Source organism: Acanthochromis polyacanthus, chromosome 21 (assembly GCF_021347895.1).
Source record: "Acanthochromis polyacanthus isolate Apoly-LR-REF ecotype Palm Island chromosome 21, KAUST_Apoly_ChrSc, whole genome shotgun sequence".
Classification (NCBI taxonomy): Eukaryota; Metazoa; Chordata; class Actinopteri; family Pomacentridae; genus Acanthochromis; species Acanthochromis polyacanthus.
The window spans coordinates 26729695-26744941 of record NC_067133.1 but is presented as its reverse complement, the minus strand read 5'-3'; the positions used below and the strand labels follow the sequence as shown (position 1 = coordinate 26744941).

General features: G+C 41.3%; 1 protein-coding gene across 3 annotated transcripts in view; it reads right to left on the bottom strand.

Moving 5' to 3' along the window:
• Positions 1 to 8017: 8017 nt before the first annotated feature.
• The window catches only part of clec16a (C-type lectin domain containing 16A), a 51355-nt gene continuing 44125 nt past the window's right edge, over positions 8018 to 15247 (bottom strand). For all 3 annotated transcript variants that reach the window (XM_022214373.2, XM_051941081.1, XM_051941080.1), the window contains exons 21-23: positions 14933 to 15103; positions 13219 to 13356; positions 8018 to 11037 (exon numbers count right to left, since the gene is read on the bottom strand). In XM_022214373.2, the coding sequence (XP_022070065.1) occupies positions 10439 to 11037; positions 13219 to 13356; positions 14933 to 15103 (908 nt within the window). In that variant the 3' untranslated portion in view covers positions 8018 to 10438. The remainder of the gene's footprint in view (positions 11038 to 13218; positions 13357 to 14932; positions 15104 to 15247) is intronic.

Genomic DNA, 15247 nt, shown 5'->3' with positions numbered 1-15247 from the left:
ACACGCTTTGTTAATGCAATATTATACAAACAGGAAGAAAATGAAGTGTCCTGTAATAATGCCACCAAACATACTTTACTTTTGACATTTGTGGTTATAACCATCTTGGATGAAGACAAAGAAAAATTTCTTTGCAACCTGTCAAAATCCAGTTTTTCTTTTCATGTTGTAGGAGGTGTGCCATGAAGCTATAATGTACTGATGATGGTTAAGCAGCAAAGACAACAATGTACATGATCCCACCCCAAAACAACATCAAATTCCATCCTTTGCTAATTGTTTTGAGGCCTCTGCTATGAATCAGATTCAACACACCCAGGATATCTTTTCATTATCTATCTTCATCAAACCAAACAAACACAGTTCGGCAAAGCAGTCACATGAGCATGTTCACATCCAAGGGGCTTAGCTGGAAACAGATGATCAACTGATCAAGGTTAGAGCTGCTTTTTTCTGACAAAAATCTAAAATTCTTCAACCAACATGAGCAGTTGTGCGAATGCATAATAATTAATGGATATATCATGATGCAGGTTTCTTATTCAAGTTTCTAGGTCCAATTCAGTATGTACACTACCAGTCAGAAGTCTGGACACACCTTCTCATTTAATGGTTTTTCTTCATTTTCATGACTATTTACATTGTAGATTCTCACTAAAGGCATCAAAACTATGAATGAACACATATGGAATTATGCAGTAAACAAAAAAGTGTGTAATAAGTCAAAACATGTTCTATATTTTATTTTGTTGTTGGACGCAGCATTCCCACACTCACCATCTTGGTCAAATAGTCCTTATACAGCCTGGAAGTGTGTTTGGGGTCATTGTTCTGTTGAAAAAATAAATGATGGTTCAACTAAATGCGGATGGGATGGAATGTCGCTGCAGGATGCTGTGGTAGCCATGCTGGTTCAGTGTTCCTTCAATTTTGAAGAAATCCCTGACAGTGTCACCAGCAAAGCACCCCCACCATCACACCTCCTCCTCCATGCTTCATGGTGGGAACCATGCATATAGAGACCATCCGTTCACTTTTTCTGACCTGTACAAAGACACGGCGGGTGAAACCAAAGATTTCAAATTTGGACTCATCAGACCAAAGCACAGATTTCCACTGGTCTAATGTCCATTCCTGGTGTTTCTTGGCCCAAATAAATCTCTTCTGCTTGTTGATTTTCCTTAGTAGTGGTTTCTCAGCAGCTATTTGACCAGAAAGGCCTGATTGGTTAGTCTGCTCTGAACAGTTGAGGTAGAGATGCGTCTGCTACTTAAACTCTGTGTGGCATTTATCTGGGCTCTGATCTGAGGTGCTGCTAATTTGCCATTTCTGAGGCTGGTGACTCGGATGAACTTCTCCTCATAAGCAGAGGGGACTCTTGGTCTTCCTTTCCTGGGGTGGTCCTCATGTGAGTTAGTTTTGATGGAGCAATTGATGGTTTTTGTGACTGCACTTGCACACATTCAATGCTTTTGCAATTTTCCGGACTGACTGACCTTCAGTTCTTAAAGTAATGATGGACTGTCATTTTTCTTTACTTAGCTGATTGGTTCTTGCTATAATATGGATTTTAACAGTTGTCAAACAGGGCTGTCAACTGTATCAGCCTGACTTCTGCACAACACAACTGATGGTTTCAACTCCATTAAGAAGGCAAGAAATTCCACTAATTAACCTTGCAAAGGCACACCTGTAAAATTAAAACCATTTCAGGTTCTACCTCATAAAGCTCATCCAGAGAAGGCCAAGAGTGTGCAAAGCAGTAATCAAAGCAAAGTGTGGCTATTTTGAAGAATCTAAAATATAGAACATGTTTTGACTTATTACACACTTTTTTTTGTTGACTTCATAATTCCATATGTGTTCATTCATAGTTTTAATGCCTTCAGTGAGAATCTACAATGTAAATAGTCATGAAAGTAAAGAAAAAACATGAAATGAGAAGGTGTGTCCAAACTTTTGACTGGTAGTGTACATCATGCGTCAGGAGATTGTATAATGAAATTACAGATGAAGTCCCTTGACACTGTTCACAAAAAGACTAATTATGTCAAGAATAAAAAAAATCAAGTAACAAAAATAAAACATCGCGGTGAAAAGTGGAGGGTGAATCAAGTAATCTCACATTAGGTCTCATTCCACAGACACAAAAGACGACTTTAGCTTTATTCTTTTAGATGCAGTCTTGATGGGTGCCCAGATAGCTCAGCTGCCTGAGCGGGCAAGTCATAAACAGATCCCTGATAGTCCCGGATGCTGCAGTCATGGGTTTGAATCCAGCCCACTGCCATTTACTGCATGTCGTCCCCCCACTGACCTACCTATGTTCCCTGTCTCTCCATCCATCCATCCTCTATACACCGCTTTATCCTCACTAGGGTTGTGGGGGGTGCTGGAGCCTATTTCAGCTGACTCGGGCGAAGGCAGGGGACACCCTGGACAGATCGCCAGTCTGTCTCAGGGCTCCGTCTCTCCATTGTCCTATATAATATAAGGTAAAAAAAAAATAACTTAAAAAAATGCAGCCATGGTAGTTTCAGGAGCAAGAAAAGAGCAAGTACAGTAAAAAAGAAACTAAAGTTAAACCGATAAGTAGATTTACTTATCTTATAAGGGCAGTACATAGAAAATAAGGCATCAGTGTTTCAGTCCGATTTTGAGCTTCCAGGAATGTTGGTGCCATTTTTCAAGAGAACTGATTATTTGGCGTTACCTGGAACACAACTCGTTCCAGGGCAGGTGTTCGACATATGTTAACAAGGTGTTTTCTTGCTAAGATGTGAACCACAACTGAAGTCATGAAAATCCAGAGTTTTAATTGTAAGTTACCCAAATCCTGGCAGACAAAGCATACTGAGCGGCTGAGGATGTGCATCATGATCATCTCCCTTACTTTCTTTAGTCTCTGCTGCTTTATACTTTGGTTTTTGTATGAATTGAGTAAAATAGATGCTTTATTTAGTGAGCTTTAAGGGGCAGGCAATTCCTTGATGCAGACATTTATATTGATAAAACAAGACAGTACTAAAAAGTACAGCATGTGTGACAAAATCCGAATGTGTGGGAACTGTAATCAAGATGGAGACAGACAAGAAAGCATCATCAATTTGGTGTAATTTTGCAGTTTCGTGACATTTGTGAGATGCATGTGTCAATTTTCACATGATGCAGAGCACATTTCATTTTTCTAATCTGACGCTGTAACCTGAAGCCGCCTCCGATTCCTTCCTCATATATAACCAAAACCTCCAACGCTGAAAACCAAACCTTACCATCAGGCTTTGTGATCTTCTGGGGATTTTTTTGAAACTCTCTTGGGTCTAGACAATGAAGACACACACACACAAACAAACACACAACGATGAGTCATACTGAGTATAATACTCACAGTTTGATTCAGGTAAAGCCTGACAAGTTTGAGGATATAATTATCTCAGCATGAGGAAGAAGCCGAGCAGGGGTGGAACATACAGAGTCACACAGTGGAACATGAGTCAGTGATATACACTGTGACTTAATTCATCTCAACATTATCAGTCTTCGACATTAAGAGAAGATATTTAAACACAAAGTGTGTCTATGCGGGTGTTCTTGTGGGTCTGAGGGAGGCTGATGAGTGAATCATACGTAGCAGTTTCATTCATACCCTCTCGGTTTTCAGGACATTCCCGAGTATTTTGAGAAGCGAAAGGTGAAGTGAGGTGTTCTGCGACTGCGTACTTATCAGCTGATTTCTGTGGAATCCTCCACTTGGACTTTTCTGTCCTTTATTGACAGACGCAGACACCCTTCTACAGAAATAAATTGAAAACTGACACCTGAATACAAAAAAAGGTTGCTCACAATGAGGCTGACGACAAAGTCAGAAACCGAAATAGGCATGTGCTTTTCGACATTCAATGTTTTCAGCGTCTTGACCTTGGTTTGATTTTATTCAGTGGCTCCAGATGTAAGAGATGCTAACGGCATTATAAGAACAGACCACTTCTGTAAAATTAGCTCAGAGTTTATCTTGGACAAGAAGACCAAAACTAAGATCTCACAGATAAAGAAACAGTTCCCTGAATACTGTTTAGTCATTTATTTCCTTTGTTTCTTTTTAAATCCTGTGTGTGAGCTATCTCAGATAGCTCAGCATGATGACGACAGGTTTCTGGAAACCACGCAGAAACAGCGGATAAGAAAAGTGAGTTTTGGCACCGACTTGCCAAAAGGAGGGTCAGTGTGGATGCAGTAGCGACTGAATCACGTCTTCATGTCTTCCCAACTTCCACTGTGAGATGATCAGTACATCAGTTCATTTCTCAGAAGACTAAGGCAGCATCTAGAGAAATACAATCACTGTATTTGCTTCCTGAGAAGAGTTAAACTGTTTCCTTTGCTTAGGAAGAATCAAGATTGTGAGGGCAATGCTCAAGAAGTACATATCTGAGTGGAAGTTACAATCAGAGGTGATCATATTCTCTAAATTCTAAGAAAGGGTGCTTCACTGCTTCCTCAAGTCGGATTCTCTGAGCACCGTGGTCATCTTTTCCCAAGCACTCCTTATTTCTGCTTCACAGCTTTCCTTGACCTCTTGACTTTTTCCCACTGAAAGAACAGAGGAATGTTTAGAGGAAGACACAGGATGTGATTTACAAAAAGCCTGACTTTGTCCGTTAACCAGTACATGGAAGATTAGTAATTGACCTCAGAGTAAAAAACTGGTGCATTTAAAATCACTTAAAGATACATCTTTGACATATGAACCTTTGACTGGAAAACATGTCTATTTTAACACATAAATGTATTCCCATAAATGAATAAGTAAAAAAATGAATTATTTCAATTTGTTTTTCTATACAGCCTACAGTTAGTTCGTGACTGTAACCATTAAGACTCAAAAGAAAAGCTTTGTGAAAACTGATTCTATGTTAGGGTGACAATATTTGCCTACCAGCACCTCTAAAGTTCACTAATTGACGTGTAAAATCGTGTTTGGTTAACCTGTGCAAAAAAGCTGGGGCTCATGGTGACGTTCCTGGAGCCTGTGCTGGGTGCCTGGAGATGACAAAACCTACACCTATGATCCAGTTATTTCTCCTTGTCTTTGTGTTAAGCTAAGCCAATTTGCTGGCAGCTGGTATAAACTTTGGTACTGAGATCTCTGAATATGCTTTAATTGTGCATCCATTCATCCATCCATTTTCTTCTGCTGGTCTGGGGTCTTGTTAGGGTCATTCCAACGATAACTCTTCCCAGTAATGCTTTCTGCATGCACCTGAAGAATCCCAAAGTGTTCCCAGGTCAGCTGAGATAGACAAATCCTAGAAATGATCTTCACCCTGTTGGGTGTAAAAAACCTCCGATAAGGATCCAGGAGGCATCTGAACCACCTCAGCTGAATCTTGTCAAACTGAAGCAGCAGGGACTCTACTCTCTCTGGATGTCTTCCTTCCTGCTCATCTCTAGTGCTGAACCAGCCACCGTACTGAGGGAACCAACTTTGGCAACTTGTATCCGACACCTTATTCTTTCAGTCATTATTTGGAGGTCATGTCAATAGGACATACACTCACTGGCCACTTTATTAGGTACTTCTTTACAGGAATAGCTACTCAGCCAATCACATGGCTGCAACTCAATGCATGTAAGCATGTAGACGTGGTCAAGACATTAAAAGCTAGCATCAGAATGGGGATGAAAGGGGATTTAAGTGACTCTGAATGTGGCATGGTTTTTGGTGCCAGACCGGCTGGTCTGAGTATTTCATAAACTGCTGATCTACTGGGATTTTCATGCACCATCTCTAGGGTTTACAGAGAATGGTGTGAAAAAGAGAAAATGTTCAGTGAGGGGCAGTTGTGTGGATGAAAATGTTGATGTGAGAGGTCAGAATGGGCAGATTGATTGGAGATGATAGGCAACAATAACTCAAATAACCACTCATTACAACCAAGGAATGCAGAATACCATCTCTGAACAACACACCCAACCTTCAAGAAGATGGGCTACAGCAGCAGAAGACCACACCAGGTCACACAGGCTCACCAAAACTGGACAATAGAAGTTTGGACAAACATTCCCTGGTCGGATGAGTCTCGATTTCAGCTGTGATATTCAGATGATCAGAATTTGGCAAAAACAACAAGAAAGCACGGATCCATCCTGCTTTGTATGAACGGCTCAGGTTGCTGGTGGTGTAATGGTGTGGGAAATGTTTTCTTGGCACTCTTTGAGCCCCTTAGTACCAACTGAGAAGGTTTAAACACCTCAGCCTACCTGAATATTGTTGCAAACCATCTCCCTCCCTTCATGACCACAGTGTACCCATCATCTGTTGGTTACTTCCAGCAGGATAATGCACCATGTCACAAAGCTCAGATCTTCTCAAACTGGTTTCTTGAACATGGCAATGAGTTCACTGTACTCCAATGGCCTCCACAGTCACCAGAACTCAATCCAATAACCTGACCTACAGGAGAACGGGAGATTGGCATCATAAACATGCAGTTGATAAATCTGCCGCAACTGTGTGATGCCATCATGTCAGTATTGACCAAAACCTCTGACGAACATTTCCAGCACATTGTTGAATGTATGGCACGACGAACTGAGGAAGTTCTGAAGACAAAGGAGGTCCAACCTTTTACTAGCAAGGTGTTCCTAATAAAGTGGTCAGTGAGCGCAGATCGACTGAAATTGAAAATTCAGCTCCCTCTTCACTTTTTGTGTTCCGTCTTCACAACCAACTTTAACAAGACTGTGAGATAGTAAATCGTTCACTCCTAACCCAGAAGGAGCAATCCACTGGTTTCAGGCCTGGGGCTTGGAGATGCTGACTCACATCCTGGACAGTATACACTCACAATCCATGTGAATGGAAGTTCAGGGTCTGAGGAAACCAGCAGAAACACTCTGAGGATCCCACAGACTGGATGCCCTTTTCACCCCATCTCTGGAAAAAGGGCTGTCATAATTGTGCTGAATATTATACAGATTTCTAAAGTACAGGAAAGTCCCAGACATGCCAAAATGTGAAATTTATTCTGTTCTTGAAAGTAATCTCAATTGCAATATCAAGTATTGGTGACAAAACAAGCAATTATACAGATGTCAGTTGTTAATGTCTGATCAGCCAGCTCATGTGGAACATCATCTAGTTTTAAGAAACTCATCGCAGATTATAAAACTCAACACCAACGCTGGCAAACACATTTGCAAGAAGAAATCTTCAAATCTGTCTGACATCTGAACTTCGATAATGCCGTGACTGTGGTTTAGTACATAGAAAACACACACACAGTATCGCTGCAGTACCAGGAACCAATTCACGTTTACGCACACACCAGTTGACTTCCCTGAAGAGAGGAACCGCGATAAGTGACACGTATAGACCGCAAGCAGGCTGGGGGCTCCTACAACCGCTGCAGGAGCAAAACACAGAGGCAGAAATGTTAAAGGCAACGTCATAATCCTCAAACAGGATCTTTAACACATACATGCATGCGAGTCAGATAAAGGTTTTTTTTTTTTTTTGCTGGTTTCAAACACACGTTAACGTGGTTGTAGAATTGTGGAGAAGAAAGTAGCTCAGTTTCCCTTCACAGAAATAGCAGACACATCTTGATGATGTGGCTTGTTTCATCACCGATCGATTTTATAGCCACCTAAAACTTCAAGACAATACAGTTTAAAAGAGATTCTAAAGAAATTACAGAAATTAGATCAAACTAAACCAACATCGGCCTTGCTAATCCACATTCATGGCTGTGAAACACATGTCAGACCTTAGTGGAAACCTTCACACTTACTTTTGCAGTCTACAAGGGTGTTAGAGTTCCTAGGATTGTCAGTTCTTTTAATACACTTGGTGGTTTTTCTGTGCAAACTGAGGAGAATTTCCTCCACTGTTACTATCAGACAGTGATTCTCTGAAGAAAGGAAAAAAAGCCAACATTTGCAACAGACACACGGAGCACAGTCCCTTCACACCGTACCTGCAAAGACAATAAGAAGGTCCATGCTGTGAGGCCACTGTTGTTAAGTAGAATAATTTATTGCAGTTCTTTATTTATTTATTCCTCTGTTTCAGTTCATTAACAATAATTACAGGTTTAAAAGCTCAAAGCATTTACAGAGCATACAAACATATTACATACACACACACTACAATCAGAGACTAAATAATGGAAGCTTGTCGTGGCACGTTTTCACGGAGATCGCCGGCGTTTGCAGGGAACTCTAGAAAATGTGCCGAGCCTCTTCAGCATGTCAGTGATCATCACTATCATTCTGTTGCTATTTACAGTAGCAAGATGGAAATATTAAGAGACGGATTCAAAAGAAAAAGGAGTATTGCTCTGAGTTTCTCATTTATAAACTTGTTGAGGACTATACAGAGTTAAAAATAAGAATGATTGAGCATTAAGACTTCAGCTGTGTGATGATTGGCACAGAAAGAAGAAGAAAGAAGTGTAAGCAGGAAAGCAAAGGCAGGAGATAAGCAGGAAAGAAAGACTTTAAAAGGAAGCCGAGATAGCAAAATGGGAAACCGGGTGTGTTTTGTTCCAAAAACATACAAATCACGACATGAACTAAGGATAAAATAAGCCACTCCCATTCAAATGGATCAAACACTGCTGTTAGGAGAGATAAGTCATCCATTACATTCATCTCTCCCCTCATTGTTAGCTCTTAAGTTTATTGCAGTAGTAAAGCTTCATTCATCTGATTAAAGGAGGAGGAGAAGGAGAGGTTTGCCCCTCGACACTGACCTCGGAGCAGCAGCTGGTTTTGGAAAAACTGAAAGAAATCTAAATGTTTCCATCTTTTTTTTGAGTTATTTGAGTAGTTCCAGGTTGTAAACACAGCCGGGGGATGACAAAACAATCAAAGCACTACAGCATTAATTAACCTTCGAATTTGTTTTCTTGGGAAACCTTTATTTTTAAAAGTTTTTTTCGGCATCTAGTTGATCATATTATAGAAAATATGCTTAGTGGGGTGTTACATTTAACCGAGCCATTATGTCAGCGTCTCAGGGGCACCCAGCAGATACATTCAACCCAAGTGTTGCTCTGGTGATGCGTAGACCTGAAGATGTAATTTCAAATGGTTTCTTATAAATCTTAACATCTAACATTATGAACATACTGCAGAATTCTTTGAATTTAACTCACACAGAATTCATTTTTACCGATTTCTTCTAAATATATCAAACGATACTTAGATTCTTAGTTAGCAACCTGTGTAGCTACAGACTGAAAGAACAAATGAATGAATCACTGCATCAATCGACCACTACTATCCATTATGTGTAAGTACTACGTCACACATTCAGCAGCATTCGTTCCATTAATAGCTTTCACATCCTTTCTTTTGTTAGTCATGCTGCCGATGGTTGATTCGTTCTGTGAATGAGAACAAATTGCTGCTATCTAATCAATGCAGGCCGTAAACTCTGCACTCAGAAGGAAAAAGTGCTGGCAGATGAATAAAGAAGAAAAGCCACCTGACTGAAGTCAAAGTTGTTGTAGTTTCTGTTGCATATTTTAAAAAAATGCTTTGTCACAAACCACTCAAGCACCTCGTTGCTTCAGCTTCCCTCAACCGGCAAAAAGCCGTCATGTTCTATCCCAAGATCAGAATGTTTGCTAGAAGCTTTAAAAAAAAAAAAAAAAAGATGAGGCGGGAGCTATGACGTCGTGTTACCATCAAACTAATGTTTACAGTTTGAGACCTTCTCCCTCAATACCAATCCAGTGGATTCTTTTATGAACTTTCCGATAAGTAAACGGGAAACAATTAGATGATTACTTCATATGTGGAACAATAAGAGAACTAAAGCAAGTGAAGAAAGAAACACACACACACACCTGCCCAACAGAAGCTGAAAGTGGCAGAAACTGATCTGACATGCAGTGGCTGACAAGGCAAGTGCAACTGACTGTGTGTGCTGTATGTAGACCATGAGTGTTGTTTAGCATAGTAGTGATCACCACTGCTTAACAGTAGTAGTAGTTCTGCTGTGTGAACATAAGACACAAAAATAGTTCTTTGAAAAGTATTTGAACAGCTCACAGCAGTGGCGTGTTGGTGTGTGTGTGTTTGAGCTGATACACAATCGATTAGAACGAGTAAAAAACGTTGCTGGTTGCGTGCCTCGACACACACGGGCTTAAAAACGCGACCCGACACACTTGAATGCACAGAAAGCCAAATGTGCTTTGAGCTCGGCTTGAGTTCGACCAGTGCCTGTTTCCTCCTCTCTTCTCTCAGAGTCTTTCTTCATGTGCAAACACAAATGCTGAGATGCCTCCGAAAGCCTCTTAGACTACTCACATAACACACTACGTGGAAATATTCTGCAGCCAGGCTGGATAGTTTATCTATCACACTTTACTGTCCTCTGTGTGTGAGGGAGACAAGTGCATGAATCTGAATGTGTGCGTGTTTCTTAATCCAGCTCCGGTGAGTCTGGTGTTTCATTCTCTAGCTCTGCTTCTTCTGACTTCTCTACAGACTCTGCAGCTGTCGTGTCGTCTGTTTCTTGTGGCACGTTTCCATCGGCCTCTTGAGGCACGACTTCGTCTTCTGCTCCCTCTGGAGCCTCATCAGTAGGTGTGATCAACTCGGTCGTCTCGGTGGTTTCTTCTTTTACGGTTGCGTCCGTTTCCGTCTCATCCATGGGCGAGCCGTCCTCGTCTCTCAGCTCCTCTTCTTCTACTCTGCCATCTTCTTCCTCCTGCTCCTCTGCGATGGAGGCGTCCGGTCTCTGGAGGGAGCTGCTCGAAAGGATGTGTCCGGTGCAGGGGTGCAGGTGAGGTGAGTCGGCTGGAGGCAGCAGGGTCAGCGACTCCACACTCAGGGCGTCAGCGTTGCTGTCGGTGAGGAGGGAGATGGTGGGCTGGGAGGCTGGGGTGAGGCTCGGGGCCAGGGCCGGAGCTGGGACTGGAGTTGAGGGAGCAGAAGACACTAATGGTACTTCTCCAGCACCTCCTTCACCTTCTCCGCCCGAAGACGAGGGTGGGGTGTGCTCCAGAAACGTACTATCATCTGGGGAAAGGTAGAGGAGAGAGTGAGGCAGCTGGACCCTGAAGTTATATGCTTTTTTTTTTTTTTTCTGTTTTCTGCAACAAAGATTAGGAAAAATAATTTTCTATGTCTCAGAGAGAAGCTCTGAAGAGGTGGACAGTCAAACTTCTAATTAAATATAAAGTGACAGATCATCATATGCAACTAAAGTGGGAATGAAATGAAACAAATAAGTAAAATCTCCAAACCAAGCAGAACATTTAAAGGAGAATTCTGGTTTATTTCATCCTGATGTATTTCCTATTAAAGTGGCTAATGTGGCTCTAAGTGTCAGGCTATTTATTTTAATTTGCTCTCAGCCAGTAAATACTGTTCACAAGCAGTCTTGTTTCACTTTTCATTCCCCTGAATCTCACCAGCAGAAGTGAAGAATGCAAAACTAACATTATCCACAGAACCACAATATCCACATTAATGGGAAATATCTCAGGTTGAAATAAACTGGAATTCTCTCCTAACTTCAGAAGATCTTTTACCCAGAACACAACTTTCAATACTGAATGATACACAGCCAATGGGAACCCAGAACCTGTGAAGATTTGTGTCAAACAAGAGAACTTAATGTGGTTTCAACAGAGACGTGCCGCCAATACATGTGAGGAAACAGGAATATGGACAGCAAAGTATCACAGCACGTGTGTTCACAGAGTGCCTCTATTTGTTTTCATTTTTTAGAGTGTACAGAGGTAGGAAGCTGATCCCTTCTGATAAGCTTGAGCCTGTTTTATAAGTCTGTCAATAGAGCACAAAGGACACAGAAAGACAAAGGTACAGGGTGGAAACAGCACACGGGAATGTGATAAAAGAATAAACAGATCTAATACAGTGACAGTGTAACTATGGACTAATCTGTAAACTACTAACGCAAGCCTTCTTACACTGTAAGAGTATGAGGGCACAGTTTTTGAAAAGAAAAAGAAAAGAAGCTATTTTATAGATTGAGGGAAAGACAAAATGTGAACTAACGTAAAATCCTCCAGACCTTTCTTACTAGTGGGGCACAAGATTTTGGGTTTATTTACAAAAAAAATTCTCTTGAACGTGAAAATGCAGAATACAGATTTCTGTAAAGAGCTTTTTTGAAGCCATTCAAGTGGATGTATGTTTTCAACTGGAGCATCTGAGCATATATGGAACATACTCATGAGCTTTCTTAGCAAAGTTGTAACAAACTGCACAAAATTCAATCACATAACTATATAATTAAATAAATGAAATGGTAAAATTCCAAAAAACATAGGCCACTCTCATCACTCCCAGTGCTCAGCTATTCTGTTCAGCTTCACTTTCTCTTTCGGCTCTGTTGACCTTTGACCAATTGCACTCATTTTTTCTTGCCGAAAACTCCAGCGCCAACCTCTCCCCAGCATGTTTGTCTTGGTAACTTTTCTTTTTTCTTCTATTTTATAGTTGCTCTCTAAGTATGAAGTGAGCCACTGTAGTCTTTGTTGCATGGCGTCATACTTGAGACGGCATCTTTCATACAGAACACCTGGAAAGTGGTCCAACTTGGAAAGTATTTTAGGATATACAGGAATTAGCAGCTAATTACAAAGTAAATTCTGTTGTTCCTGCTTAGAAAGCTCACTTTCATGAAAATGAATTTCGTTTCATTTTAAGGAAAGCTCTCACACTGCTTGGTGCACCACCCTCAAGTATCTGCAGCAGGAATCTACTGAAGCCCAGTGTAGCCCTGTAACGAGTTCAGCAGGTCGTCTGAGGAGAACAGTGTGTTTATTTACATTCTCATATGGACGACGTATATACGTAGGGCACTGTGACAGAGAGGTTCACACTCTGTGTGCGTCATAGTAGTACAACGCTGTGAACTGCTGTGGTTTTCGTGGTTTGTGTATTTACAGTGTACATATATGTACCACAGATATACGAAATGCGAAAAGGAGGTGTGTGTTCTTTATAGTGCGGATATATTTTGTGAGAGCTCACTGACAGTTTGCCGAATGTTACTCCGTTATAAATTATTTTCACCTTGTCAGCAGGATTTACTCTCCTAAAATGTATGATTAACAGAAAAGCTCCAGTTCTCTATAGTATTAGTACAGGATGTGCTTCTTTACATGTGTGTACATTTGTACAGTAACTATGACATACTGTTCACGTGTGTGCGTGCACGTGTTCTACCTGTAGGGCTCTGCGCTGATATGGTGCTTGCGGTGACAGAGTCACACCTTCCTGTGCTCCCACTCCCACTGGAGGGAGGCGAGGGGGAGGAGAGGGGTGAGGGACTGTGCTGTGGCACGCAGTGAGCCACCGCAAAGCCTGAGGACGGTGCAACAAAGACACACACACACACACACACACACACACACACACACACACACACACACACACACACACACACACACACACACACACACACACACACACACACACACACACACACACACACACACACACACACACACACACACACACACACACACACACACACACACACACACACACAGGATGTGTTACAGCTGGAGCATACTGTTAAACATGACGGTTCCTAACAAAGTTTTGGGGTTCTCTTTCTGTTTTATGAAGGAGTAAAGATGATCCATGCAGCTAACGCACATCAAAAATGAGCTTTTCTTGTCTTTTTATTTCTATAACTTCAAAATGGAAACAAATTAAACAATGTAACAGCTGAGATGGTGCTTAGCAAGCGCCCTGTTGTGGATGTTCCTGCTTGCCCATAGAAGGCTTCCTATGCCAACTAAAGAAGAGCTCGATTTTAGCGTCATCTGCACAGCACGTAGCGTTCACTGTGATCAGATTTAATTTAAGCAAGAAAGGTTTTCCTATGTGTTTTGGAGGTGACTTTGGCTTGTCCAGATACTACCTTGCATATGTAATTTTTGTGATAACATTACACCGAAGGTCTTTTCTCTAAACTGTGCATCACTCCTTTTCTACCAAATCATGTCTTGACTTCTAAAGTTTCCTCAAGCTGTCATTTCCTAGTAACATTTTGAATGATGGAAACTGCACTTAAATATGCACTTGGATAACTTTTATTATAGACTTGACTCTGTAGCTTCATTGTCAGATTCAGCCGGTTGCTTTGATGACTCCGTGGTTGGCGAGTGTCACTACTAAGTTTGAAAAGTGAAAGACTCTGCTGATCTCTGTAGGAGTCACTGGCTGACATTCTTGACTTGCTTTACAGCTACTAATGAGTTACTTGAGGCTGAACAAGTTTGAAGGATATGAGTATATTTCAATATATTTCAGTGTCTGTCTGCTGCAAGGGGTGTATTTATGTCAGACAGAAGAAAAAAAGTTTCATTAGCCCAAAGATAATCAAACAGTCGCAAACAACTGTACACACAAACCAATAGATTTTGAGCATGGCAGTGCTTTAAATTTACTCAGAAACTTATGGAGGCACAGTACCATAAATCAAGGTAAAGAACATGTTAGGAAAAGAGAGCACAGCAGACAAGAACTACAAAAAATGATATTGTGCATGAATTCAGAAAACTAAAACAAAGGAAGAGAGGTTTTCAGCAGTATTCTGAGGAGTTGTGTTTCTACATAAAACTAAGCTGTCTGCTTGTGGAAACAAGGCAGATCTCCTGTTCCACTAAAGATCAAATCACTCGACCATTTCCACTGCTCAGATGGTATCAGCAGCTGGCTTCAAGGTCAGTACAACTCAGTACAAAATACTTCCCTAAGATTAAAAAAAAATGCCTGAATACAATCACTTGATGTTCTTCATTATGTAAAGATGCAGTGTGTGGAAAGCAGGGCGTTGAGTTTACTACCACTGTATCGTTGTGTCTGTACGAGCATACATTATTTCTGCAGTAGTGTGCAGGCGGCAGCAGTATGTATGTCTGTATATTACCTGGTACTTTATCAACGGAGGCAAACACTGATCTGTTTGCCGTCGGGTCATTGGGCGCCCGTCGTGACTGCTCGTAGAATCTGAAGGGCAGCCCGCTAGGTGAAGCGTTTGCCGTCTGACCAAAACCCAACACTTCTGTAGCACTGGGCTGCACAGGCAGGTCCAACAGAGCTGAATACAGAGGAAGTGGAATAAGAGGAGGATGTAGCATCAGTCTGCTTCATGGTACAGTAAAGGACTGAATTCTGGGAGACTTCGTTTCTCACTGATTAGCTTAAGTAAGAAATGTTTCTGGTTGTGTGACTTGATGTGAAA